Below are 26,175 nucleotides of genomic sequence, written 5' to 3' on the forward strand. Positions count from 1 at the left end.
CACTAACATGTTATTTTATTTTTTTAAAAAAGGTTCCAATACAAGGCCTCAGAGTAGTGCATGCAAATCAATGACCTTCAAACTGTCTGTCACCGTCAGATGACCAGCATAATCTACTACCACAGTCTGTGACCTGGTAAAGAGACCAGCTTCTCACCCTGAGTCCCATCACCTATGCCAACGTCCAACCTACCACGTGGCTCTTGATTGATTCAGGTACATTTTAGTATCTGAACAGAAGAGACACATTGAGCAGCAAGCATAACGAGTAAGCGTCCTTAGTGTATTAGACAAGGGAAAATACAGACAAGGCATAACAGGGAAAAGCCAGCTTCATTTGATGCCTGAATCCCCAAAGTCTCTTGCATACATGATCTGTGTCTAGGGACATCTGCCAACGCCGTTTCAAGGACTTGCCCATTTTCCGATGAGATGGAGCTGTTTGCGATGAAGGACTGCAGGACGGGGGAACTATTCACACGAGGCAAAAACCTGAAGTTGTGGTTGCAATTCATAGGCCATCTCTTCCCTGACGTTAACCCATCCCTGTAAATCCAACTTTGTGCCCGTGTGAATTCCGAGGGATAGAGAATTCTAACTCCGGTCATGTCTGTGATTATAGGAGAATATAGCCATGGAAGAATTAAATGGAAACATACAGCCATGGAAGAATTCAATCACATCAGAGGGTTTTAGTTTGATTTAGTATATTCAGTTAAAAAATTTCTTTTTTTTAGCTTAAAAACATGTTTCTTATATTAGTGGCTCTCAATGCTCTTAGTTACTTATACATTGCCACCTGCAATTGATTTCAGAGAAAGGGTATGTTTGGTAAACTAGTCTTAATTGAAACCACCAGCTAACTAAAAGAGATATATTCTCATTAGAAAAGTAATCATGAGGGAGACCAGCATTTAGCTTTTGGAACTACCTGCTTTTCGGCACAGAGAGCTTCCTTCTCTTCAGTCAAAGAGAAAAGACAGACTGAGCAGGGAGGAGCATGCAGCCATCCATAAATCCCTCCAGAGTAACAGCATGAAGGGCAATGACCCTGAGGAAGAAAAAATGCCTGTACCGGGCAACATTTTATATGCCTGACGGCCAACTTCCCAAAACCATGACAATCAGCAAGGTTGGTAACTGGCTGACCTCAAACCCACTCACATTCCTTTGTGAAGAGAACCCAGACTCGAGGGGTCCTCCACACACCCTCCACCCACCCACTCCCCATTCCCACATCCCCATACAGGACCCCCTCATTCAGCCCAAAGATCCAGCAGGTGCTAAAGAAATGTGAATAGTGTCAATACAAAAACAGATTAGCTTTACACCACAATGTTTTTCAGACCTTCCCAAGATCAAGAGAGGTCGTCCCAGAATGTAACAAAGTGAATTTCAACTCTCACACCATTAACCATTGAGAGTATGACCCAGAGTTAGTTAAGGGGTATAAAGTGACTAGTGGTCAGTTATTGTTCAGTAGTTAACAAGCATAATTGCAGGAACTCTACCCAGAGCTGAGCACACTTGGGTATCAAGATGGCAGATGTCAGTTAAGGGTTATGTTCCTGTAAACCTAAGCACCAGAGCTAAATTAACAATCTCCCTTTTTGCCCTTAATTGGTGAAGAGTTCAAGTACTGCGATTCTACCAAAATGATCCTGGGTTGTGCCTCTTTCAAACATTTCAGTTTCTTTTTTTTTTTTCCCCAGCCACATGGTGCACTGTGCAGGATCTTAGTTCCTTGATCAGGGATTGAACCCGTGCCGTCAGCAATGAAAGCGCCGAGTCCTAACCACTGAACCATCAGGGAATTCCCCATTTCAGTTTCTTAATACTAAACATTGGTAAAAAAATATCTCACCAGTGTCCACGGTCAGCACAAGATGAACCAAAAGGGAAGAAGGCTCATCAACTAGCCTTGGAAGTTATTTTAATTGACTTTCTGACTCAGGGGAGCTTTAACTCTTCTGACAATGTTCCACAAGAGCTTCCTGGTCACCAATTCCTAAACTATGAAAAAGTCTGAAAAAGCCCAGCTCAGAGTTATTTTGCCAAAGCTCTAGAGGAAGCTTTCTCTGGGGACAGACAATTGTCCCAGCGGTCATTCAGTTCCACAGAGCCACACTTGGATAGAGACTCTTCTCCCAAATTATACCACCTCCATCAACCAAAAAGTTACCCACTCCTGTTTTGTAAAAAGTTCACGATCAGACTCACAGTGATACCCCTGCACTGGGAGTTTAACTTCCTGAAAGAGACAAACAAGAAGTCAAAGAGGGAAACAGACCCCGGTGAAACCTCACCACCATTACCCACTCTTAAGAAGAGGTGCTGGGCTTTCCTGGGTTTTAAATACTGCCTTCATAGCAAGACCTCCCCCTTCCATTGTACAGGCAGAATGTGCCCAGTAGAGCAGTGGAAGTCCCAGGTAAAAGCAACATAATACCCTAATGGGGACAGACTTCCTCCAGAGCCGAGTAAAATTTACAGGACTCTATCTTGTCTGTCTTGGCTAAAGGAAGGGCCCTATATAAGGCTGCCCTATAATACTGCATAATGACCAAACACCAGGCAGGAGCAAATGGCTGCAAGAGGTACACAGTAGCCATTTCTGCCCAGGGCCCAACAGAACTGCGCTTAGTTATATCTCGGCAGTGAAGTTTTAAATTCCCTTCTAAAGGGAAAACCCAATTATAAAAAAAAAAAAAAAAAAAAAAAAAAAACAGGAAAAACAGCAAATGCATGCTGATTCTTCCTGTTCTAGTTCCCATTTTATTATTCAACTATCATGGAAAAAGCTCCAAGTGCACAGCACGAAACAGCAGATTCCTCCCCCGCTGACCTGCGTGCAGCTTAAATCTCGCCCTTCCTCCTTGTCCATCAACTCCAGCAGCCCTCCCTCCTGCTCCCCTGGCTCCTGCCAGGCCCCAAAGGCGCCCTGCCCATCATGGTCAGTCGGCGCCCCTCTTCTGTTTGGCCAGGGTGTGCTTCAGCTCCCTCAGGTTCTCCGTCAGCACCTCTACCTCGTCCAGGCGGCCGCACTGCTTGGCATCGAAGATGTACGCCTTGATGTTGTCGATCTGCTGGAGGAGGAGCTCCTCCTCTATGGGCTCCTCGCCCTCCTGCCCGCTCTCACTGTCCATCTCGAACGGGTTAGTACAGGGGGCCTCCTCGAAGGGGCTGCCAGGAACAGGAGGTCCTGAGGGTCTCTGAGGGGGATGCCCATCTTCCTCGTCAAAGGGGCTGGGGGCTGGGCTGTCTGGGCTAGTGAAGGGATTCCCTGCCACTGCCTCCTCTTCCTCCTCCTCCTCAAAAGGATTGTACTCCTTGAGGACACAGGCTGGAGGGCCGAGAGGAGGCTCTGCAGCAGGAGGGCTGGCCGTGCCCTCTGCTGCAGGGCTGGAGAGGTCTTCCTCATCAAAGGGATTTAGGGAGGGCACCTCATTGTGCTGCGACGTGGTGCTCTGGGGGAAGAATTCCTGGCCAAGGGCTGGGGGCCCAGACCACAGTCTGATGGGCTCGAGAGCCGAGCTGGGTGAAGGGGTCTTGGGTGCCGCACTGCTCTGAGCTGGGGAACAGCCCAGATCCAAGGCATGAGCAAGGTGGTTGCGAGGCTCTCTGCCTGGCTCCAACTGAAAAGGCCTGATTTCTCGGAAGTCCAGGGACCGAGTCCGCGTGTGCAGAGATGCCGCCTGGAACTGCTCCCGTTCTCGTTCCCGCTCGCGTTCCCTCAGCATCTGCAGCTGTTCCCGCTGCAGGTCCTCCTCCTCGGCCTGCCTCCGGGACAACTCAATGGCCTTCTCTGTCTGCTGCTGGTCGTACTCGTCCTGCAGTTGGCGCAGGTTCTCCTGCAGCGTACGCACTTCATCCATCCGGCCCGCGGCCTTAGCCTGCCTGATGAAGGATGTGATGTTGTGGATCTGCTGGAGGAGTGGGTCCGAGTCTTCGACCTGCCCTTGACCTCCAGAGAGTGGGAGCCAGCCCTCAGCCTTTCTCAACGGGGCATGGCCCCCGCGAAGGGACACCACCTCCCCGTTGGTCGCATGAGACACCAGGTCACTGCGCCTTTCCTCAAGCCTTCGCTGGGATTCCAGGGCAGCCTGGGGAGACACCAAAGCCAAAGAGAAGAAACACGGTCACCAGGCCAACAGCCACACCGCCAGCCACCCTCTGCGGTCCCGCTATCCCTGTGTCAGTGAGACTCCAATTCTCTACCTCAGGACTACGATATCCAACTGCTAAAATCAAATCAGGCTTTTTTATCAGAAGGGAAGGAGGGACACACCCTGATTTTCAAAATTAAAATACCAAATAACAGTAAGTTAAGGGATAAGCTTCTCTCAATCTTAGATTCACTGGCCACGTACTTGTCTTAAATCTCTGAGGTCTATTACCATTCATCTACACTAGAACCTCACACAATCTTAAATACACGTATTATTCTGTTTAATACTGCATATTCCAAAGTGTTCTAGAAAGAACTCCCTGGTGTCTGGGTCCTCTGCAGCTTGTACCAGGGGGAGGATTGCCAGTCTCTATGGTATTCTGGACAGGAGAAAATCAGTAGAACCTCTGAAAGAAAAATAGGACCTGGAGAGAAAAATAATTACCCTGACCTCTGAAGATGAGAGAGGCCAGAAACAGAACAGAAGGAGAATGCAAACTAGAGAGAGTGAGAGGTTCTGACTTAACGACAACCTCACAGGACCTCCTGGGAGCCTGAGGAAGCCTCTGCGCTCAAGGGAGCCGCAGGGAAGAAGCCAGGACGCCAGCATCCCTGAGCTTCACTCACCCGTCTCTCCAGGATCTTCTTCCTCTCCACTTCCTGCTTCCTTTTCTTTTTCAGTTCCTCAAACTGTTCTTTGGTTGGCAGTGACATCAAACCAAGCAACTTTTCCTGTAGGGGGTCACAGGCAATTTTACACTTAAACCCTTTTAGGAGAAAAAGTGAACCTGAAGCCCTCTAGTGAGAGCCCACTTAAGCTAAACTACCCCACTCTCGGACAATCACGTTAATGAGCAGAGCAGGGAAGGACCTAACGCTGAAATCGGAGCAGAGCCAACTTCCAAATAGGCCAGCCTTTTCCTGATGAAATGATCAACACCAGACATCCCAGTTATTTGCCCTCTCAGTGGGGCCTTTTCCTGCCCTCCCTGTCTACATCCGTAAGCCTCCGTCAAAGCCCCAACCCCACGCTCTTTACGTTTCTCCACAGCACTCTCCACCCTCTTAAGCTATACTTTTTAGTTGTTTCTTTTCTATTCCCCTCTCTAGAATACAAGCTTTATGAGAACAGGAATGTCTGTCTTTACTCATGGCAGGATACCCAGCACCTAGAACACTGCCTGGGACTCAGCAGGCACTCATCAAATGACTGTGGAATACAGCCACTAATCAAAAGCAGGAAGGGCCTCATTCTCTGCATTACAATGTTGGGAAACTAACCCAACAGGACGCTCAGATCTCTGTCAGGAGCCCCACAGGGGATTGACTGTGACTCTCACAAGGGCTTTCTGAGGTAGAAACAACTTAGATCCAACCACCTACGTCTAGTGCGCCCTTGTCACCTGTTTCCTCCAAACCAATGGCCCAGGAAGAGTCCCGTAGGAGCTTATCCCAAGGAGGAAATGCTATGTGCAAGTATGTCCATCAGGCAATCCTCAACAGCAAAAAATGGGAATCTATCAAATGCCCAGTGAAAGGGGAATAGTTAAAGGATAGTGTACACAGAGCACTATTCTGTAGTCATTCAAACAAGAGCTGTTTGAGGACCACATAAAAAAGTTCTTATGGGACTTCCCTGGCACTACAGTCATTAAGACTTGGTGTTTCCACTGCGGAGGGCATGGGTTCGATCCCTGGTTGGGGAACTAGAAATCCTGCATGCCGTGTGGCGCCACCAAAAAAAAAAAAAGGGCTTATGATATAAAATTCAGCAATAAGAAGGCCTAAACTTGCAAATATGCTACTTATATAAGTTACTATAAGTAGCATATGTAACTACTTTATATAACCAGTGCAAATGGAATAAAAAAGAAAATATATCAGAATGAGGCAGGATGGTGTTAAGGACATAGGACTAAAAGGAATATTTACTTTTCTTTGACATCCAGATTTTTCTCTAGATGTGACTGACACATTTATAACCTTAAAAAGTAATAAATGTACAAACAGAAAATAAACAAGCCATTGGCCCAATCTGCCTTCAGAGTGGTAGAAGAGCAGGGGAGGCGAGTGCGGCGTTTCTGCCACCCCAGGATGACTTTACCTGCACAAAAAGCGTAGCTGAGTATCTGATCATCCTCTGTAGCCGTAAAGTGTTTGGATGTGGTGGAGGGTCCTGCTTCAAGTCTAAGGTTAAGATCTTCTTACTGAATTGGAACAAATACATCACTGTAACAGGCACTGCCAGCCTCAGAAACATGGGTGAAAAGTCCCGAGTCACCAGGCTTGCATGCCAGCAACATGTGTAGAGAAATGGGTTAGAGACTCCACTGAAATGTCCTTGCAGGCAAAGCCCATTTCTTACCCTTTGGCTGTACCCAAGGCCCCAAACAAGCACAGGGTGAACGACAAACACTCAGCCATCGAGGCACTGACCACTGGTGCAGGGCCAGCGTCGTGGGTGAGTGACCAGCACAGCAGAAGGGCCCTGTGCTTGGTTTCATATTCTGCTATCACTGTCTTACAATCCTTAATTTTGAACAAGGGACCTGAATTTTCATTTTGCAGCAGACCCTAAACCACGTAGCTAGCCCTGCACGTACAGATGGACAAGAGTTCCGCATCTCTGTTCTGAGTCACAGTACTTCCTACACTGCAAAGGGCTGATGTAACCCCAACAGCCAATCCACAGTTAAAAAGCAGCGACTAAAAAAAAAAAAAAAAAAAAAGCAGCGACTGGGACTCCCCTGGTGGTCCAGTGGTTAAGACTCGGCGCTTTCACTGCCATGGGCCTCAGTTCGATCCCTGGTCAGGGAACGAAGATCCCACAAGCTGCACAGCGCGGCCAAAAAAAACCAAGGCAGCAGTCAACTTGAAGAAAAGAATCTGTGTTTCCATCTGGGCTCCAGTCCTTCTTCTAGCTGTGGTGCATTCTCTCACCTATAAAATGGGGATGTTAATCTCTACCTCACAGGGTAACCATGGTATAATAAAGGAGCTACTCTGTGTGGAAGTAGTCAGTGACTGGCACACAGCTGGTGTCAATCAACTCCTATTCCTTTAATAATAATGAACAATAGAAATCCTTAACCGAAAGTTACTGAGATGCACTGAGTGCCAGAGCTGGCAACTCCCTCAGCCTCCTCCTCACACACTCCCACTATCACCAGGACTGGGTAAGCTCAGGTCTGCTGGCCGCCCACCACTCATTAACAAAGCACCTCCTCCACTCAAGGCAGCACGTAAGACATCACCTAACAGACCTTACCTTAAAGCGTCTATTAGCTCATACACTTTCTGCACTTCCACTCGAAGGTCATTGGCATGTTCCAGACTGTAGGTTGTCTCTCCAGCACTAGGGAGAAATCACAGAGATGTTTGATCTAAATGTCATCGCACTGAACGGACAGTGTGGTGTAAAAGGACTCACAGAGGGGTAGACAGTTAATTCTCTCCAAATGGCATTTCAGACTCTTGCATATATTGCAGTGCTCATTCCTTTTCAAAATATAAGTGCTAATCAACTAGAAACTGCTTTTAATTTGCAGACACCATAGGGACACACTAGTGCCGAGGTCTTTGAGGACCAGCTCCTAAGCTCATTGCCAAAATAAATGTGACTGAATCTACTTCAGCCTACTTTCCGTGAACAATTTCAGTGCATCTAGTAAGACGGTTGAAGTGGTTTACTAAATGAGTTGGTCAGACCACGTAAGAGGAGAAGGTACTTTCTTTTCTCACTCAAAGACTACCCAGGGAGCGGAGGAATGATAGGAAAGCTGACCAAGGAATCCAAGCCACGGCCCACGTGGCACTGTCAGTTGCCCCATGCTCCCAGGTCTCACGAACAATTGCTCCCTGTGTGAGAAAATCACTTGGACTCCAACTCAAGAAAGGAGGTGAGAGGGAGTAACTCTGCCCAGGGTGGAGGATGGGACATCAGGGAAGGCCAGAGGTGGCTTAACCCCAGTCTCAGAGGAACAGCAACAGTTATCATGTGGTCTTAGAATTGTTCCTTTACTAGTCTGTCATTCCCACCAGACTGCTGAACTCCAAGTGCAGTGATCATGGCTTTTCATTTTTATACCCCTAGTAACTAGCACATGGGACAAGCTTAAACAATTTTTACTGTGAAGAGAAACATTTCAAATGATCTCCAAGCTATTAATCCAGCCTCAGCAATGGCCACTCAACTCTCTTCCTGAGGCAACAGCAATTTAAGTTAAATAAACAGAAAGAACTGCTGTGTTTACCTGTTTTCCATCTATAAGGCAGGCCTAGCTGGAAAAATCTTGGTGTGTGCTGTAATCTGCAGATTCAATAAAGTTGTCTCATCATCTCTAACTGCACAGTTTGCAAAAAGAACATCAGATCAGAACTAAAAAGACTTGCACTTTGTCTTGATAACGCCAAGTCATGTGGAAAATAACAGGGTTGGCCCAAATCCGAAATCACTGCCCTGGTCTCAGTCACATCAACCAACTATAATCTCCTCGGAGCACCTATCATGCCTGGCATTATTATCATGTGCGTTACTTGTTCACTTGGTTACGGTCTGCACTCCCATGATAATGAAGCTGTCTCCCCTGTCCACTGCTGCAGCCCCAGCACCCAGAACAGCACTTGGCACGTAGCTCGTGCTTGCTAAATATCCACTGAGTGAATGAGTGACAGACTGAAAGGCACTCACTTAAAGCACTTCAGAACTGGTCTTTGGAGGCGTAAGAGTTAGACACCTGGAAACATGCTTAGCAACAGTAGCTCCCCCCTGGCTATGGAGGCCCATACAGTCTCTGTTGCAACTATTTAACTCTGCTGCTGTAGTGCAAAATCAGCTACAGTAATCAAACAAACAGGCGTGGCTGTGTCCCAATAACATTGAATTTATAATGTTGAAATAAGTGTGGGCAAGAATGTGGAGAAATTCAAAGTCTCATACACCGCTGATGGGAATGTAAAATGGTGCAGTCATTTTGGAAAACTGTCTGGCAATTCCTCAAAAAGTTAAACACAGAGTTACCATATGACCCAAGAACTCCACTCCTAGGTATATACCCAAGAGAAATAAAAGTATATGTCCACAAAACACCTATACATGAATATTGATAGAAGCATTATTCCCAATAGCCAAAAGTGGAAAAACTCAAATGTTCACCAAGGGACTAATGGATAAACAAAATGTGGTCTACCCACACGGTGCCTTCACACAAAAGGAATGATGCACTGACACATGCTACAACAGGGATGAATCTTGAAAACTTTACATTATGTGAAAAAAGCCAGACACAAAAGATCATATATCTATGATTCTATTTACATGAAATATCCAAACTAGGCAAATCCATAGACAGAAAGCAGACTAGTGGTTGCCAGAGAAAGGGAGATGGAGCAGGGACTGCTAACGGGTATGGGGTTTCTTACTAGGATGATGAAAGTGTTTCAGAATGAAGACAGTGCTGATGGGTGTACAATTTTGTGAATGTTGTACTAAATGTGATGTGATGGTTGTACCAAAACCACTGAACTGTACACTTTAAAAGGGTGAATTTTATGGTGTGTGAATTAAATCTTAATTTTAAAAGAAGAGATGGCACACTAGATGCGGCCCAAGGGCCAAAGTCTGCCAACCCCTGACCTAAAGGAAATGTCTGCTCTCAGCCCTGACACCTCAGTGTCACCCTGAATGGCATCTACCCAGGCACAAGCATGAGGCACAGTGCCCTTGCTCACCTCCGGATGCTGCACTTGGCAGTGGTGCTTATCGTCCAAGGCCCTTCCTAAACCCGCTCAATCAGAAAAGCTGGGGTCACATGACTGAACATGACTACACAGGACTGTAACATGCACCCCAAAGAAATACAGATATGACGAAGATTCTCTGCAGTCAGTGGCAGAAGAAAAGCCTGGGCAGAGTTAGGAATGTCATTTTCACCTACTAAAGAATTGACCTAAAATGCCAGAAAACAGTCACCACTAAATTAGTAAAACAGAGAGGAATAGCTTACTTTAATGATGCTGCCATCCTGATGTATTCAGGAGCTTTTTGGTCAACTTTCTCCATGCAAAGTCGTAATTTCTAAGAACAAAAAAGAAGAGGTGAGTTGTACTCTCAAGGTACAGAAAAGCCTACCCAGAGGTTATGTTGAATCAACAGATGTATTTAAAATGTGCAGTTTTATAAAATGAAAAAAGTGCAGAGAGTGGTTTTTAGCTCTGTTTTGTTTTGTTTGTTGTTATCAATTTCCTGATTTAGACCTACTCTACAAGAAAAGCTTGCAGGAAGGAAAGAAAGCGAGGGTGAACTTTTTTTTTTTAATAAATTTATTTATTTTTGGCTGCGTTGGGTCTTTGTTGCTGTGTGCGGGCTTTCTCTAGTTGCGGCGAGCGGGGGCTACTCTTCGTTGCAGTGCGCGGGCTTCTCATTGCGGTGGCTTCTCTTGTTGCGGAGCGTGGGCTCTAGGCACACAGGCTTCAGTAGTTGTGGCACGCGGGCTCAGTAGTTGTGGCTCGCAGGCTCTAGAGCCCAGGCTCAGTAGTTGTGGAGCACGAGCTTAGTTGCTCCGCGGCATGTGGGATCTTCCCAGACCAGGGCTCGAACCCGTGTTCCCTGCACTGGCGGGCAGATTCTTAACCACTGTGCCACCAGGGAAGCCCGGATGTTTGACCGGATGTTTCTGAGAGGAGCAAGGCCTTCCAGGACACAAGTCATCTGAGTTTACCAAGGTAGAGAAAAGAAATTAGTTGCTATGTCCTGTATCTGCCAGGTGATGCCAGATAGCAGCACAAGGCACTGCCAGGGCTCACTTCAAAAAAGAAGGAAGCCAAAACCGTGGCAGCTATTTACAAAAATGAGTTGTCAGATCATGAGCTCCACATAAAGGATGGACAATGGCTACATCTGCAGCTCAGCAAGGGTTTAATTAACACCATTTCTAGTAGCCTGAGTATTTTCATGGTGGTTCAGAAATACAGCCACTGTGACCTACAGAACTGCTACCAGTGACCATTCAGTGATCATCAGACAAAAACACATCCCTCCTTGGGGCTTCCCTGGTGGCGCAGTGGTTAAACATCCGCCTGTCAATGCAGGGGACATGGGTTCGAGCCCTGGCCCAGGAAGATCCCACATGCCGCGGAGCAACTAAGCTCGTGCTCCACAACTACTTAGCCTGAGCTCAGAGCCTGCGAGCCACAACTACTGAAGCCCACGTGCCACAACTACTGAAAACCGTGTGCCTAGAGCCCACGCTCCGCAACAAGAGAAGCCACCGCAATGAGAAACCCACGCACCACAACGAAGAGTAACCCCTGCTAGCCGCAACTAGAGAAAGCCCACGCGCAGCAATGAAGCCCAACGCAGCCAAAAATAAATAAATAAAATCTATTAAAAAAAAAAAAAAAAGGATACACCCCTCCTCTGCTCAGTTTTGCACAAACTGCTTCCGATGCCTGGGCGGGTTTCCTCCTCCCCGTTTCCTACCACCTCCCTGCCCAACCCCAACCTGGATCACCCTTCTCATCTTGCAGGCCTCACCTGGCCATTAGGAGGCCGAGCCAGGCTCACACCCAGTCTGACTCTAAATCCCAGCTTCTGGCACCACACTCTGCTCCTTTAAAGCAGCATCTACTGAAGGCATTCCAGGGTTGCTGGTGGTAATGAGAGCTGAGGCATTTGAATGGACTTAAAAGAGGAAGCTCTAAGCCTCCGGGCAGTTTCTCAAACTCCAAGTGAGTGTGGCAGGACTCTTCCAGCCCACTCTTCACCACCAGCTCCAGCTCCTGCCCACCCACAGAACTTGTCCACACCGCATGACAACCACCCTTCCTCCTCCTGCCCCTGGGCCACAGAAGCCCCTAACCACCCCCCCACCCCGCTGTCAAGTGGGCATGAAAGGGTGAGGGAACAAGTTTGTTGCAACATACCCAGTGACTCTGCGACTCACCCAGGGCCCTAGCTAGTGCCCTTTGGCAAAAACTAAAAATGATTCAAGGGAATGACTTCCCAAAGCATTCTCCAAAATCTGCAGGCATGTATATAACCAACAGCCAGATCTCTCGAATCAGACTCAAGGCCACACACGAATCACCTCGTAGAGCTTCACGATGTCAGGGGTGTGCTCCTTCTCATCGATCTGCTGCTCTCTCTTGAGTAGTGTGTCCTTGCAGTGTGTACAGCAGCGGATCCGGTCGTCATCCTTCTCGTCCAGGACAGAGCTCACACTGCTCACGCTGCTGATACTGGCCCGGCGGGAGCCGTGGACACTGTTGGGTGACTGGCTGGGGCTGGTATGAGTGCTCAGGGAGTCCTTGCTGGCACTGGTGAGCTTGTCTGTAAAGCACAACACAGGACAGGCAGCAGTGAGCCCACAGCCTCCAATCACCCCACCAGCCACAACAGCAGTGGAGTCCAACGGTGGGGGTGGCACGAGAGCAGGCTCTGCCCACAGGCGAGAAGCACCCACACCTCTGCCTTCCGGGCTCAGGCTCTGAGGTGGGATGGATGCCCAGTGCAGCTGCCAAAGAGCCAGGCAGCCTATGACAGTCTGTCTCTGAGGCTCTGAAGCCCACCCCTAACCTGGCCTTACCACCTACTGCCCTGCCCCGTGCCTGAGACACAACCCAGGCTCTCCCTGGGCTACCCTCCACGGCCTTCCCCCACGCCCAAACGCCCGACTCCTACCCCTTCCAAAGCTCAGCTCAAATGGCACATCCTCCCGGAAGCACCCCCCCCGCAATTCCTTGAGGCAAAAACAATCTGCCTTTCTATCAGTTTCTACTACATCACCCCTTGTGGAGCACTTCCCACTTTTCCCTGTAGTGATAGCTCTATGTACACCCCAGAGCTGCCCTAGGAATCTGTGATTCTGAGGGTAGAAACTGTCTTATTCATAGCTGCAGCCCTATATTTTTTCCAACAGGGCCACCTCATAGCAGCTGCCCAGTAAAGGTCAGTTAATTAGCTCAAAAGAAGGAAGGTGAAGAGTGTCCCCAAAACATAGCTTATAAAGTCTCAGGTAAGACAGGGAGTCGCCTCAGGGAGAAAGGGGAAGTATCAAGGTAATGCAAGCCCGCTGGACATCAGAGCTCGACAGAGGAAGCATCTGCTTCTGTCCCATGTTATCCAGACATCCTGCAGCCAACGGTACATGCAGAGTCAGCAGAACTCTCCAGGGTTGCAAAATCACCCCAAAAGTCCCAGAATTAGCCAAAACCCCATGAGATCATCTTTCGCAACCTTTAACCAGCTGAGGTTCAAAGTTCTGGACCACTGGGACACTGTGTTCCATCTAACCTTTACAGCCTCATTCCCACATTCTCAAGCAGTGTTTCACACCCCCAACTACTGTACCTGCTCATCTACTAACCTTCCCCAGGCCCTTCCACATCCCACGCCTAAGCACCAGCTCTTCACTCTCCCCAGGATGCCTGCCTGCCCCACTCTCTGCAGTCCCAGTTGTGTTTCAAGGCTGCTCTCAAACGTCACCTCCTGACCCTGAGCACCCACACTCTCACTCTTCTTCAGCCTCTGCAGCGGCCTCAGCAGCACTCAGTGGCTCTCATATTACGACATTACAGCCTATTCTATATGACGGTGAGCTGTCTGTGACTCTTTGCTCAAAGGAAAGGACTAGCCCGCTGCTCGTTTTAAGACCACCTCCTACAGTCTCCTCTCAAAGCCTCACCTGCCACTTCAAGCAGAGCTGACAAAGATTCCATCAACTCGGGACTTCCCTGGTGGCGCAGTGGTTAAGAATCCACCTGCCAATGCAGGAGATACGGGTTCGAGCCCTGGTCCAGGAAGATCCCACATGCCGCGGAGCAACTAAGCCCGTGCGCCACCACTACTGAGCCTGCACTCTAGAGCCCGCGAGCCACAACTACTGAGCCCGCTCACCAGAACTACTGAAGCCCACACGCCTAGAGCCCATGCTCCCTAACAAGAGAAGCCACCACAATGAAAAAAGCCTGCGCACCACAACGAAGAGTAGCCCCCGCTCACCACAATTGGAGAAAGCCCGCTGGCAGCAATGAAGACCCAACACAGCCAAAAATAAATAAATAAATAAATTTATTTTTAAAAAAAAGATTCCGTCAACTCTCCCATGTGCCTGACACAACTTCTCTCATCATACTTGCCTCTTTATAAAGCACTTGTTTGTCACTGTGTCTCCCCTGCTGGGTGCTGGACTCCCTGAAGGAATGGCTGATGCTTATAGACCAGACATGGGCAAACAACAACCTGCAAGCCAAGTCCAGCCTGTTTTTGTATGACCCTCAAGCTACATATGGTTTCTACACTTCAAAAAGGTTGTTTAAAACAGAAGAAGAAATGTGACAGAGACCGTATGTGGCCCACAAAGCCTGAAATATTTACTACCTGATCTTTTATGGGAAAAGTTTGCCAACCTCTGTTACAGACCATTGAATCACTGGTCCCTAACACAGGGCCTAGGCTGTAATGGGCTTCAAGGAATAAACAAGTAAATGAATGAAGATCCCATGGGCCATTAATTTTTTTAAAAAGTCCCCCAAATCACCCAGTGGTAATTAGTAAACAAGTTAGTCTCAAAAGGAGATCAGGGTCCAGGGCCCGCCTCCCCATCACCTACTTGCCAAGGGAAGGCTGATGAGCTCCATACACTTCTTGCACATAATAGACCCACAGAGGCGGCAGTGGTGGCGGCGGTTGCGGATGCTGAACTTATTCCCACAGTCTGGACAGAAGGGGACATCCTGGTCGTTGACCCAAGGCACCACGGACTTTTCTATTGCTTTGGGAAGAACAAAACAAAAACCAAACAAACATAAATGTAGGCCATTTTAAAAAGGAGATCTGGTCAAGAAGAAAGATAAAGAATAGAAGGAATGTGAGCAAAGTTCTAGAGTTACCTCGGATCTTCGCAGACTCAGTATTTGTTCTGTCAAATGCAGTGAGCTGACAAGGAGAAAAAAGTGCCAGAAGGAATTAATCTGGTGGTGTATACACTTTCTACAGGCAGAAGCATCAAGTGGGAATGAGCACACCAGCATTGCTCAAGTCTTATCTGTCGTCTCCAAACCCAAAATGTCACAAAAACAACTTTGTGGGGGATACAGTATTAGCTTTGCATCCAGAAGGTACCTCCCTTCGCATGACCCATTCCAATCTCTTTATTGTCAGTTACCCGCTTAAGCAATAACCAGGGGTAGGCAAGGGCACGGTGGGGTGGCTACTGAAAGCAATGGGAACCCCCCGATTCGCCACAGTCCTCCTGGACAATGAAAGTGGTCACATATTTCTGCCCTACGAAGTACACATAAAGAATTGAACCCGTGTGGTTGCTGCCATGCCCACCACACAACCCAGCTTATACACAACAAGCATTTCCAGGGTTAAAGTAAACAGAGCGATCGTGGTATTGAAGACACACTCTTAAACCAACCACAGGACGAGAGGTTCCCACACTGCACACTGGCCCTGGCAGGGTACTCCTCACATGCCTGGTTACTAGCCTCTCTGTTTGCCATCACATGGTATCACACACTATGCCTCACTGAGTGATTGTCCCTGGGACACCCAAACGAGGAAAGGATCTAAAGGCAGAAAGGCTATCCAGCAGCCAAGTGGCCTTCATAGGAAGAAAAAGGGAAGCGGGATATGTGGCCAGTCATCAACCTGGGCCACCACCTTCAGTAAGGCCAGCCCAGGCTAGAACCATCCACCACGTCCTCAGCACAGCTCTAGGTGGGGCGCTTCCTTGCCAGCATTGGATATACACAATATACAAGACACATGTTACAGAAATGTAATTCTCCCCCCAGAAGATTTATACTTGCAGGAAAAAAGTGTTTTAAAACAAAAGATTTACCTTCTCTAACCTGATTATTAATTTATTGACTTCAACGACATAGTGGTCAATTCTGGCAGCTCGGTGTTTTTTGAAGTCGGAAAGATGGCTTCTCACAGCACCTAGGAGGGGAGGTGGTGACATAAACGACTTGTCGTTTCCCTGAGGGAGCCTCTCTACCTTGAATTTCAAACATTCTAGGATTTTATTATATTTATCTATTTATTTATCTATCTATCTATCTATTGGCCACACCATGCAGCATGTGGGATCTTAGTTCCCCAACCAGGGATTGAACCTGGGCCCCCTACGTTGGGAGCGTGGAGTCTTAACCACTGGACTGCCAGGGAAGTCCATTAGAGTCTTACTAAAAATTAAAAAACTAGAAAAGCAAATGGAAGGAAATTTGCTAAAATGTTAACTGTCACCTTGGGGCCACAAAGTATGATAGGAAAGACCTTAAGGACAGAGGTTGAACTCTGGAGCCAGTCTGTGCTCAAGTTTCAATTCTGCCACACACTGTGTGACCTTGGACAAGTTCCTTAACCTCTCTGTAACCTGGAGTACTCAGCTATAAAATGGGGAAAACAGTAGTACCTACTCCACAGGGCTGTTATCAGGACTACAGAAGTTAAAATTTATAAAATCCTTAGAATACTGCCTGGCACACGAATTTTTGTTAAATAAAAAGGCAGTAACATTATGGGCGATTTTTAAACATCTCATACTTTTCTGTACTTTTCAAAGCTGGTACAATATAGTTTTTCATCAGAATAAAAACAATCCTTCTCAAAATAGCCCCCCAAATGTAAACGCTAATAGATGCCCTTGGAGGGGGCTAGTTAAACAGGTAACTTCTCAGTCCAGCAGCCAAGACCCAGGACAAACCTCCTCACACAAATGGAACCAAGTAGCCTGTTGTCTCAGTGCATCTGAAATATAACCTGCTCAATCTCACCTCTTCTGAAAGCCGGCCCTGCCCCCTCAACCCTCCCAGCACTCATTTCATTTCTTCCACCCAATGATGGCCTATTCATTTAGGTACTTTACCACAGGGGTCCCCAACCCATGCCATACAGCAGGAGGTGAGTGGAAGGCAAGAGAGCGAGCAAACCTTCATCTGCAGCTCCCCATCGCTCCCCATCGCTCACATTACCACCTGAACCATCCACCCTCCACCATCGTCCATGGAAAAACTGTCTTCCTTGAAACTGGTCCCTGGTGCCAAAAAGGTTGGGGACCGCTGCTTTACCATATCTAGATCTTTATGCTACACTCTTAAGCATCCACGCTTTTCTTCTTCCCTAATCAACTTTAACACCTAATTAAATTTTAGTTTCGAATTTTTAGGAGTGACAATACACGTTAACTTTTAAAATTTGCCATTCACGTGACCTTTTGTAATTTGTGACTTCCTTCAGTTGCTGAAACAGGCAAGTTAATCAGTAAATCACCTTGATAATTTAACACTGGCAATCATGAAATAAGCTATCAAAAAGCTAATAATTCATATGCTTGAAAAGTCTCCTTCATGTTTCTGTCTTTCATATGTAACTAATAAATATATGCATATAATCTTATTTTTAAGCCATTTTTCTCCTGCCATAATGAAAATAAAATGTTTCCACTCTCCAACATGGTAGCCCCTAGCCACACATGGAGACTGAGCACTTAAAATGTGGCTAATGTGTGGTTGTGGAACTGACTTTTAATTTAACTTTAATTTATTTAAATAGCCACATACAGTTAGTAGCTATCATATTGGATAGTGTAATTCTAGGACTTTCCTCTTCCAAAAAGACACATTCTGGGATTCCCTGGTGGTGCAGTGGCTAAGAATCGGCCTGCCAAGGCAGGGGACACGGGTTTGATCCCTGGTCTGGGAAGATCCCACATTCTGCAGAGCAACTAAGCCTGTGCGCCACAACTACTGAGGCTGCGCTCTAGAGCCCGCGAGCCACAGCTACTGAGCCCGCACACCTAGAACCCGTGCTCTGCAACAAGAGAAGCCACTGCAATGAGAAGCCCGTGCACCACAGGAAGAGTAGCCCTGCTCGCTGCGACTAGAGCAAGCCTGTGCGCGGCAATGAAGACCCAACACAGCCAAAAATAAAAGTAAATAAAATAAATAAATTTATTAAAAAAATAAAATAAAAGACACATCCTGCAGCAGCACTATTTGGTAGATGACCCCAGGGTAAATATCACTTCCCTTCTTAGAGTCTGTGTTCTCATCTATAAATGGAATGAGCATCACTACCCTTTCTACCTCACAAGGCTTTTGTGAAAGGTGAACAAGATAATGAGTATCAAAGTATAATAAAGTACTATGGGACTTCCCTGGCAGTCCAATGGTTAAGACTCCACGCTTCCAATGCAGGGGGCATGGGTTCGATCCCTGGTTGGGGAACTAAGATCCCACGTGCCATGCAGAGCGGCCCCAAAACAAAACAAAGTATAATAAACTACTACGAAAGAATCATTATTTACCCATCGCATGGATAGAAAATACTATATTAATGATCACTATCATTCAACAGTTAAAGGACATGTAAGATTAGCTAGTTCAACTCCATGTGGCATGATCTTTTTGGTAAAAGCTTTACTGAGTTATCATTCAAATACATACAATTCACCATTTAAAGCATACAAATTCAATGGTTTTTAGTATATTGACAGGGTTGTGCAACCATCACCAAAATAAATTTTAGAACATTTTCATCAACCCGAAAAGATGGTAATTTTGAAAGTAAGCAGATGATAACACAATTACATGCTTCAGAAAATTAAGTTGCATGAACCAGTGCTTCTCAGTAGGGAGGTAATCAATGGCTACACAAGAAGAGACAGCCCAGTCAATGGACTGCACCTGGGCTGATGTCAAAGAGCTGGATTCCTACCCCAGTTCTGCAGTTTCCTAGCTGTCTGACCCTGGGAGGTCCCCATGGAGTTCAGTAAGGATTAAACGAGAGTCCACAAGTAAAGCATTTAATGCAGTGCCTAACACAAAGCAGAGGCCCAGCTCATTCTTGTCCATTTTCTCCCCCCACTAGAACACAAGGTTCAGAAGCTTATAACCATTCTGATTTACTGGTGTCTCTTCAGCCAACTCTTAAAACATATAGATGTTCAATAAACATTTGCTGAATGAACGAATGAATGAACGAATGAAAAGAATTTCTTACCAAGCTCCTGGGGTTCCCACATGTAAGGATCAACCCCTCCATAGCTGAAAGACTCATATCCTTGGGTCCCTGATTCAGCTCGGTCATCTCCTTCTCGTTTCAACAGCCTGTTCTTTGCTTTCCTAGCCTTCTGGACAAGACCTTGAAAAATGGAACAAACACCATATGAATCCACGAAGATAACCCAATAGAGAGTCAAGGTCCTATAGGAAAAGCACTTAGATTTCACCTATCAACAGGGTCCCAATGCATTTCATGGCTTCTCCTGTATCAGGGTTCTTTCATTTTCTGAGGACATAAGTAGTATGGGGGAAGGAGGAAAACTTCTAGAATCACTGTCACAATCCCATTTACTGGTCCAATTCCATCCTCCAGCCCATATACATCACAGGGATCTTGTTGCTTAAATCAATTATAAAGTTAAGGAGAGACTCAACTGCAGGCTGAGGAACATCAGCAAACTGTACCAGTAAGTTGGTTCTGAACTAGAGATTCTTGAATTCAAAGATCTGTACTTTAGATATGTAGTAGGGAAGGGAACTCTTGGGTCTGGGGTCCCATAAGAAAGCCGCAGACTGTGATTTCAGCAGTATTATTATGATTAACTCTAGTCTAAAATCCTAGGGCCATAAAATATAAAAGAGACTACTTCAGACAAAATTAAAGAAATTCAAGGACTGTAACAGCTCGAGGCCAAGGAAGTACACAAGAGGAACTATGTGCTTCTATGAGGACAAAAACGCCAAGTCAAGAGCTCGAAAGGTAAAGAGAGAGAGCTAAATAGCAGGAATATGAGGACATTATGTTTTTATTTATTTATTTGTTATTTGGCTGCAGTGGGTCTTCGTTGCTGTGCTCGGGCTTCCTCTAGTTGCGGCGAGCTAGGGCTACTCTTCATTGCGGTGCGCGGGCTTCTCATTGTGGTGGCTTCTCTTGTTGTGGAGCACCGTCTCTAGGCACGTAGGCTCAGTAGTTGTGACACGCAGGCTCAGTAGTTGTGGCACGCAGGCTCAGTAGTTGTGGCTTGCAGGCTCTAGGGCTCAGGCTCAGTAATTGTGGCGCTCGGGCTTAGTTGCTCCACCGCACGTGGGATCTTCCCGGACCAGGGCTCGAACCCATGTCCCCTGCATTGGCAGGTGGATTCTTAAACACTGCGCCACCAGGGGAGGCCCGAGGACATTATGGATAGTACAGTCTATCCCCCGGTAAGTCATTCCCTAGCCTTGGGTCTTGCCTCCCAAATTCCAGCAAGACAAATGGAATCAGAATCTTAATGAACACCAGAGTGTCTCCCAAATTTCAAGCTTCCTAAAAAAGAGGCTGATTAAGAGGAACAAAGAAAATGAGGAAAGTTAAATTCAACTGACAGCCCTTGTGTCCTGAAAAGGCTTTGTTAAAAAAAAATGCATCTCAGATAAGGCAAATGTCCTAGACACAAAATGCACTAGACACTGAATCCTTCCTGAAAGGTTTGGATGGCTTTTTTATAACAGAAGGTAGCTATAAATAAGCCTAGTGATGGCACCAGGAAGACAATGGGCTATATACATAAATAGTTTCCCTCTGATGTGCGATACTGTGAGTTAGGAGAGAAAGTAGCCCATAACCTGCCCTTGTCAGGGATGGTGAGGCTAGTTTTAAGAGATTATGCTAGAGTTAGAACCAAAGCTTGAGCCAACCAAAGAAGGACCTTCTTGCAGCCTTCCATTGTAACGGACACTAAACAGAGAATTAGAAATGCCCTTCCTAATAAAAGCGGGCTTTAGTGCTTGCAGCCCGGCCCCTTAGCTAACATCTTTGAGAGTTATTTCCAGTCCCAGGTTTTCCAAGAGCCCAAAACAAGCCAAGTAAAGGAAGCAGAGGTAGGAGGAAAGAACTCCACCTGAAGAGGTAGTTTCCAGTATCTGATCGGCCCAAAGCATTTCTTCAACTCAGTACCAGGTTTCTCCTTTTCATTAGTGAAAAGAAAGCCCAAGTCTTGACTTCTTGACTTTGTGATTATGAGCTACATGAAAGAAAAGGGGACTAAAATCTAGGTGCCTTATTCATTTTGCCTGTCTTCCCCTCACAGCCAAAGGAGCAGGAAATTCACTGTCTCTCAAAGGAGGCAGAAACAGAAAAGCAGAGAGAAACAGACACTGACAGAAAAGAGAAACTAAATTTTATAACTCCCGGTCTCTCTCCAGCTACTACTCAGGATCAACCCTCACTTCAATTCAGTTAGCAGCAGAAGGTCCTATATCTGTTATTCCCTCGATAATCTTACACATTTTCCCCCTAATACAAGGGCAGTCATCACAGGAATGTGAGGACATTCTCTAATCTCTCCACCCACCGGCATCAAGGTTTTAGTGATGTCACGGTATATGACTCAGTTGAGCTGGCACTAAGACTAGATGCTCACTGAAAATCATGGAGGCCCTTCAGTTATCCAAAGGACCCTTAGACAATCAGTCCCTTCGTTTGCTAGTTTTCCAGCTGCAGTGCATGCTGTGACTGGAATACAGGGCCTCACCTCATCAGTGATGCCACGCGCAAAGAGGAGCATTAGGCTTAGAGGTGATGGAAGACATGGGGTCAAGGCCTACCTCCATCAATTCCTATCTGACCTTGGATAAGTCACTCCACATCTCTGAGCCTCACTTTTTCTCTATAAAATGAGACCAACACCTTCCTGCAGGGTTGTTGGGAGAGTCAAATGAAATAACAATGTATGTGAAAGAACATACATTTCTCTTTATTTTTCCTTTTGGGTCTCCTCAGAGTTATGACTCTGCTCCAGCCTCTATAGCCAGAAGCCACCTAGTCCACTGCAGCCTTCAGGATTTTGAAAATGTTTGACTTTGTCATATTTTTGACAGAAGTTATAAATGTTAATACTTTCAACAACTCTTTTTTTCTGAACTGAAAAGTGAGACATGGAGTGAGACTTTGATTACAAGGGGCATGTGACTCACACGTGTGGAGACCAGAGTCCGCTTAGGAATACATGGATCATTCCTCTCTCTCCCACCCAACAAAGAATTGTGAATACAGCAATAGACCTTTTTAATCTCATTGCCTTCAGAAATGTGGCCAGCTATTAACTGAATCACTAGGAAAGTGAATTCCAGAGCACCAGCATCATACTTAGGGGTTAGAATCTAAAGTTCGGGAAATGAATAATCTGTATAGCAAAAATATGAAAAATTCTTTCTGCAAATCTCCAGGACCTGAGGGTCCTTGGAAGCTCAAAAACCAAGTTTTAACTTTTTGGGTTTAACTCCTTATATTTCAACCATAATCTTCCTTTTCCTGTGCTGCAGAGGACAAGGTCTAGTTGAAGAAGTAAGGATGGCAGGAAGGCCTGAATTTGTAACAGGTAAATGGGTGTACAATGTGCCTCCACTTACAGAGCAAAGGAAAGGAATTCCACCCCAAACCCTCTTAGGCTGGCAGTTAGGTAATTCAAACATTCTAGCAAGAGACAGCAGAGGACAGTAATTACACTTACTAGGTTCAAAGCCGGGCTCTACCTCACTTTGCAGCTTCAGGCAAGTTATCTCTGTGTCTAATCTCTCTGTGTCTGGTATCCTCATCAGTAAGATGGGCTCATAGTCACATAGTTATCGTGAGAATTAAATGAAGTTAATACACTGGGAAGATTTTGAATAATGCCTGGCACATGGAAAGCACTAGAAATATGTTCTCTATTATTATTATTAATTTCGTATTGTTTATCATATTACGGTGGCAACATGGTAGCTGATGATAACCATCCCACGAGTTAAAGCTCCCAGTGACAGAATGAGATAAGCAGAGAGTCCCTGTCTCTTACTTTTAATTTGCCCTTTGACATCACGGTCTTCCCCAGAGTGCTCTTCCTCATAATGTGACTGCAGCTGATAGAAAGACTGCAGGTCCTTCAGGCACAAAGGGCAGAGGAAGCCCTCCCTCACTTCCCCTGGGTCATCCAGAGAAGCCATGGCAGTGTCACTCTCAACCCCCGCAAGGCAGGGTCCTCATGCCAAGAGTCAGCTTGACTCCTCCACAAGAGACAAGGGATCCGCAGCATTAGCTTAACCAAGCAGCACACAAGTGATGGGGAAGTGGCATCACGGCCCTGGATGAGGTATCCTCTCTGGAGTAGGAGTCCTAAGAAAGGAAAGAAGCGGGGGGAAACCAATTCAGGCAAATTACCAGCAATTGAGAATTTTCCTTGTCCTTTTCACAGTTCAGGAAGGGTACTTAACATTTTTCAGTGCAAGTTTGAGAACACAAACTGCTTTCTCGAATCCTTAGACCAAAACACAAAACTTTCTAAGATATGAGAACATCACTGGACAATGGCAACTCAGTGAAAGGGAAAGCACAGATTCTTGAAGAAAGGAAAATACAACTTCAACAGTAAACACAATACCAAGGCAATTCACTAACATTCATTCCAATGATCTAGCTTCATAATCTGTATTCCACTTTAGCCGCTGGGGAAATGTCTGGAATAGTTATCAACAAGCACAAATTTTTATTTGACTCTCTTTACCTTGACCATTTATTCAACTACATATATGGAGCTCTTGCACCTCTGTCAAAAAGGCACTGATATAAAAGGGATAGCACCTGCGCTAAAAATCAAACCAAACCAAATCAAACAAAGTTCCAGCTTCAGTCTAAGGAGGAGCATTAGAAACCTAGTGATCAAAAAGAAAAATCTATTCTGTGTCTTACGTTTGTAGGGTACTTTTTCTCCAATAAACTTACTAGACTTTATAAACCAGCAAGCCTAACGTTCTCACTGCTTCAAAAATAAAAGAAGCTGATGCTTATACAATTCAGGGCTTAATAAGTTACATTTTCAGTTTTATCAGGCCACGGCAAAGTCACTTGCAATGTCACCTCAGAAAGATGCATAGCCATAGGGAAATGCAGACAAAACCAATCCACAAAAGCAGAGAAATTTCTCCCCAAGAACCTGAGGCCACAAACCACAGTACAGAGTCAGGGAGAATGTATGACCGTCATCTTTGAGCTGTGGATGGACCTGCTAACAGGGCCACGGAGGAGGAACTGCCTAAGCCCTCAAAGCTGAAGAGTGGCAGTGACCCAGGAAATAAACAAATGAAACACGAGGTCCCTGTTTTCTTCCTCTAGCTAAAAAGCCCAATGGTTATATACATTCAGATCTCAGCCCCTTTTCCAGACGGTCGCTGATAAAGCAGCTCCCGGCCCCTCCCAGCCAGGGGTTCACCCGAGCCCCCTTCCTTCCCACGCACTCACGCTACCAACACACACTCCCCATATTTCAAGACACCCTCACTTCCTCGAGAATTTCTTGCTTGACGCATTCTCCCATCGGGCAGCCCTGCGCCTCTCCTCATAGCATTTATCTCAATTTGTAATCACAGGTACACAAAGCGACTTAATCCAACAGCCTGTAAGCTGTTTGAGAGCAGAAGCCACGTCCTCGTTCCCAACACCACACTCCCCGGGTCAGTGCCCGGCACAAAACACCGAAAATCTCAACAACGCTCCAAGGGTGAATAAATGAATGAATGGACGAGCCCTACAATCATATACCGAATACCCACCACAAACCACCAAGCCAGGCCCCACGTCCACAACATATGCGAGACCCTCGCACCCTAAATCACGTCCAAAGTCCAAATAAAACCCACATCTCCTGCAACTCCACGTCTAGCGTGAGAGCTGCCGGCCACACGCCGCAGCTACCACACATCCCCGGGCCGCCCGACCACCCTCCACGTAACTCAACGTGACGTGCACGCGCCGCATCACCGCACCCACAGTGCGGTGGGTGAAAAGGCTCATCCCCACAAAGCACACACGACAACTTCACATAGGCACCACACAAACCCCGAAGCCAAACGCCTAAACCTCCACAGAAGACCCAGAAAACGCTCCTGGAAGACAGCCCCCCGCCGCCCCAGCCGCGTAACGCTACAGAGCTCACACAACCCCAAGCAACCACGAAGTAAAAACACCCCGGGCACACGAGCGAGACGCGCGGCCCGAGAGCCCCAGCGCCCACCACGCACGTCACACCCACCACACACGGATCCCACGCCCGCACGGCCCGCCCGCCCGGTTTCTGACAAGAGCCCCGCAGGCACGCCCAGCCCCGTGTACCTTTCCCGGTCCCACAGCCGCGAAGGCCTGTCCAGTTCTCCGACCCGAGCTCGGGGCCTCCACGACCCCTCAAGCGGTCGAGGCCACCATCTCCATCGACTGCTCGGCGCTCAACAGCCGCGCCTGCGTCGACGCCTAAAACGAAAGAAAGGCAGACGGACCACGGAGGAGCGCCAAGTCTTCGAGGGCACGGAAGGGAATCCCCAAGCGCAGGCCAGCGGCGGATTCTGCGCAGGCGCAGGAAAAACCGGCCAGGCGAGGCTGGGTAATTTTGCGACGTTTTGACGACTCTGGTAGTTCCGCCAGCGAAGTTGAACCACGCCCCTTGCTCTCCACCCCACTGTTAAGTATGGGAAAACTGAAGCCTGTGCTTTTTTGCTCCTTGACCGAGGTGCGCAGTGAATGAGGCAACGAACACTTCTAAATTAATTAGAGTCAATTAAACTTCCTGAGCGCTAGAGAGTAAAGGAATTATTTGAGAGGCTTGGAGGATGTGGAGAGTCTGGAATATAACAGCATGAGAGTGGGCTTATAATGACAGGAAGTATACATCCAAAACAGGTACAGAGTGCTCAGGAAAATCTGTGAAGTTTTCCAATACAAACAAGACAGTAATGAGATATCACTTTACAACTGTTATAGTGGCCGTTAACAAAAGAAATGTGTTGGGGAGGATGGGAATGGAACACATGTAGACTATTGCTGGGAATGTAAATTTCTGCACCCACTACGGAAAACACAGAGGTTCCTCAAAAAATTTAAAAACAGAGCTAACATAGGACTCACTAAATCCGCTTCCGGGTGTTTATCTGCAGAACAGAAAAATACTAATTCAAAGAGGTATCTACATCCTCTTATCTACTGCAGC

General features: G+C 46.7%; 1 protein-coding gene across 1 annotated transcript; it reads right to left on the bottom strand.

Annotated features, from left to right (window-relative positions):
• On the bottom strand, positions 1-25,516 carry RBSN (rabenosyn, RAB effector). The gene is made up of 12 exons (XM_027093857.1): positions 25,308-25,516; positions 22,999-23,315; positions 19,182-19,322; positions 16,018-16,118; positions 15,059-15,104; positions 14,779-14,940; positions 12,256-12,497; positions 10,174-10,244; positions 7,437-7,523; positions 6,273-6,375; positions 4,796-4,900; positions 1-4,103 (listed from the first exon to the last, which is right to left on the bottom strand). Exons 2-12 carry the CDS (start codon positions 23,144-23,146, stop codon positions 2,955-2,957), a joined length of 2,355 nt encoding a protein of 784 aa, XP_026949658.1. The 5' UTR covers positions 23,147-23,315; positions 25,308-25,516; the 3' UTR covers positions 1-2,954.
• Positions 25,517-26,175: the final 659 nt, after the last annotated feature.

Source organism: Aethalodelphis obliquidens, unplaced genomic scaffold, assembly GCF_003676395.1.
Source record: "Aethalodelphis obliquidens isolate GAN/ISIS:26980383/991018 unplaced genomic scaffold, ASM367639v1 scaffold86, whole genome shotgun sequence".
Taxonomy (NCBI): Eukaryota; Metazoa; Chordata; class Mammalia; order Artiodactyla; family Delphinidae; genus Aethalodelphis; species Aethalodelphis obliquidens.

Coding starts and splice junctions, on each gene's coding strand:
- RBSN (XM_027093857.1), bottom strand. CDS start 23,146: ATGGCTTCTCTGGATGACCCAGGGGAAGTGAGGGAGGGCTTCCTCTGC. Junction 19,323..22,998: donor TGTCAAAGGGCAAATTAAAA/GTAAGAGACAGG, acceptor CCATTTTTCAAG/GTCTTGTCCAGAAGGCTAGG. Junction 10,245..12,255: donor ACATCGTGAAGCTCTACGAG/GTGATTCGTGTG, acceptor TTTTGTTCTTAG/AAATTACGACTTTGCATGGA.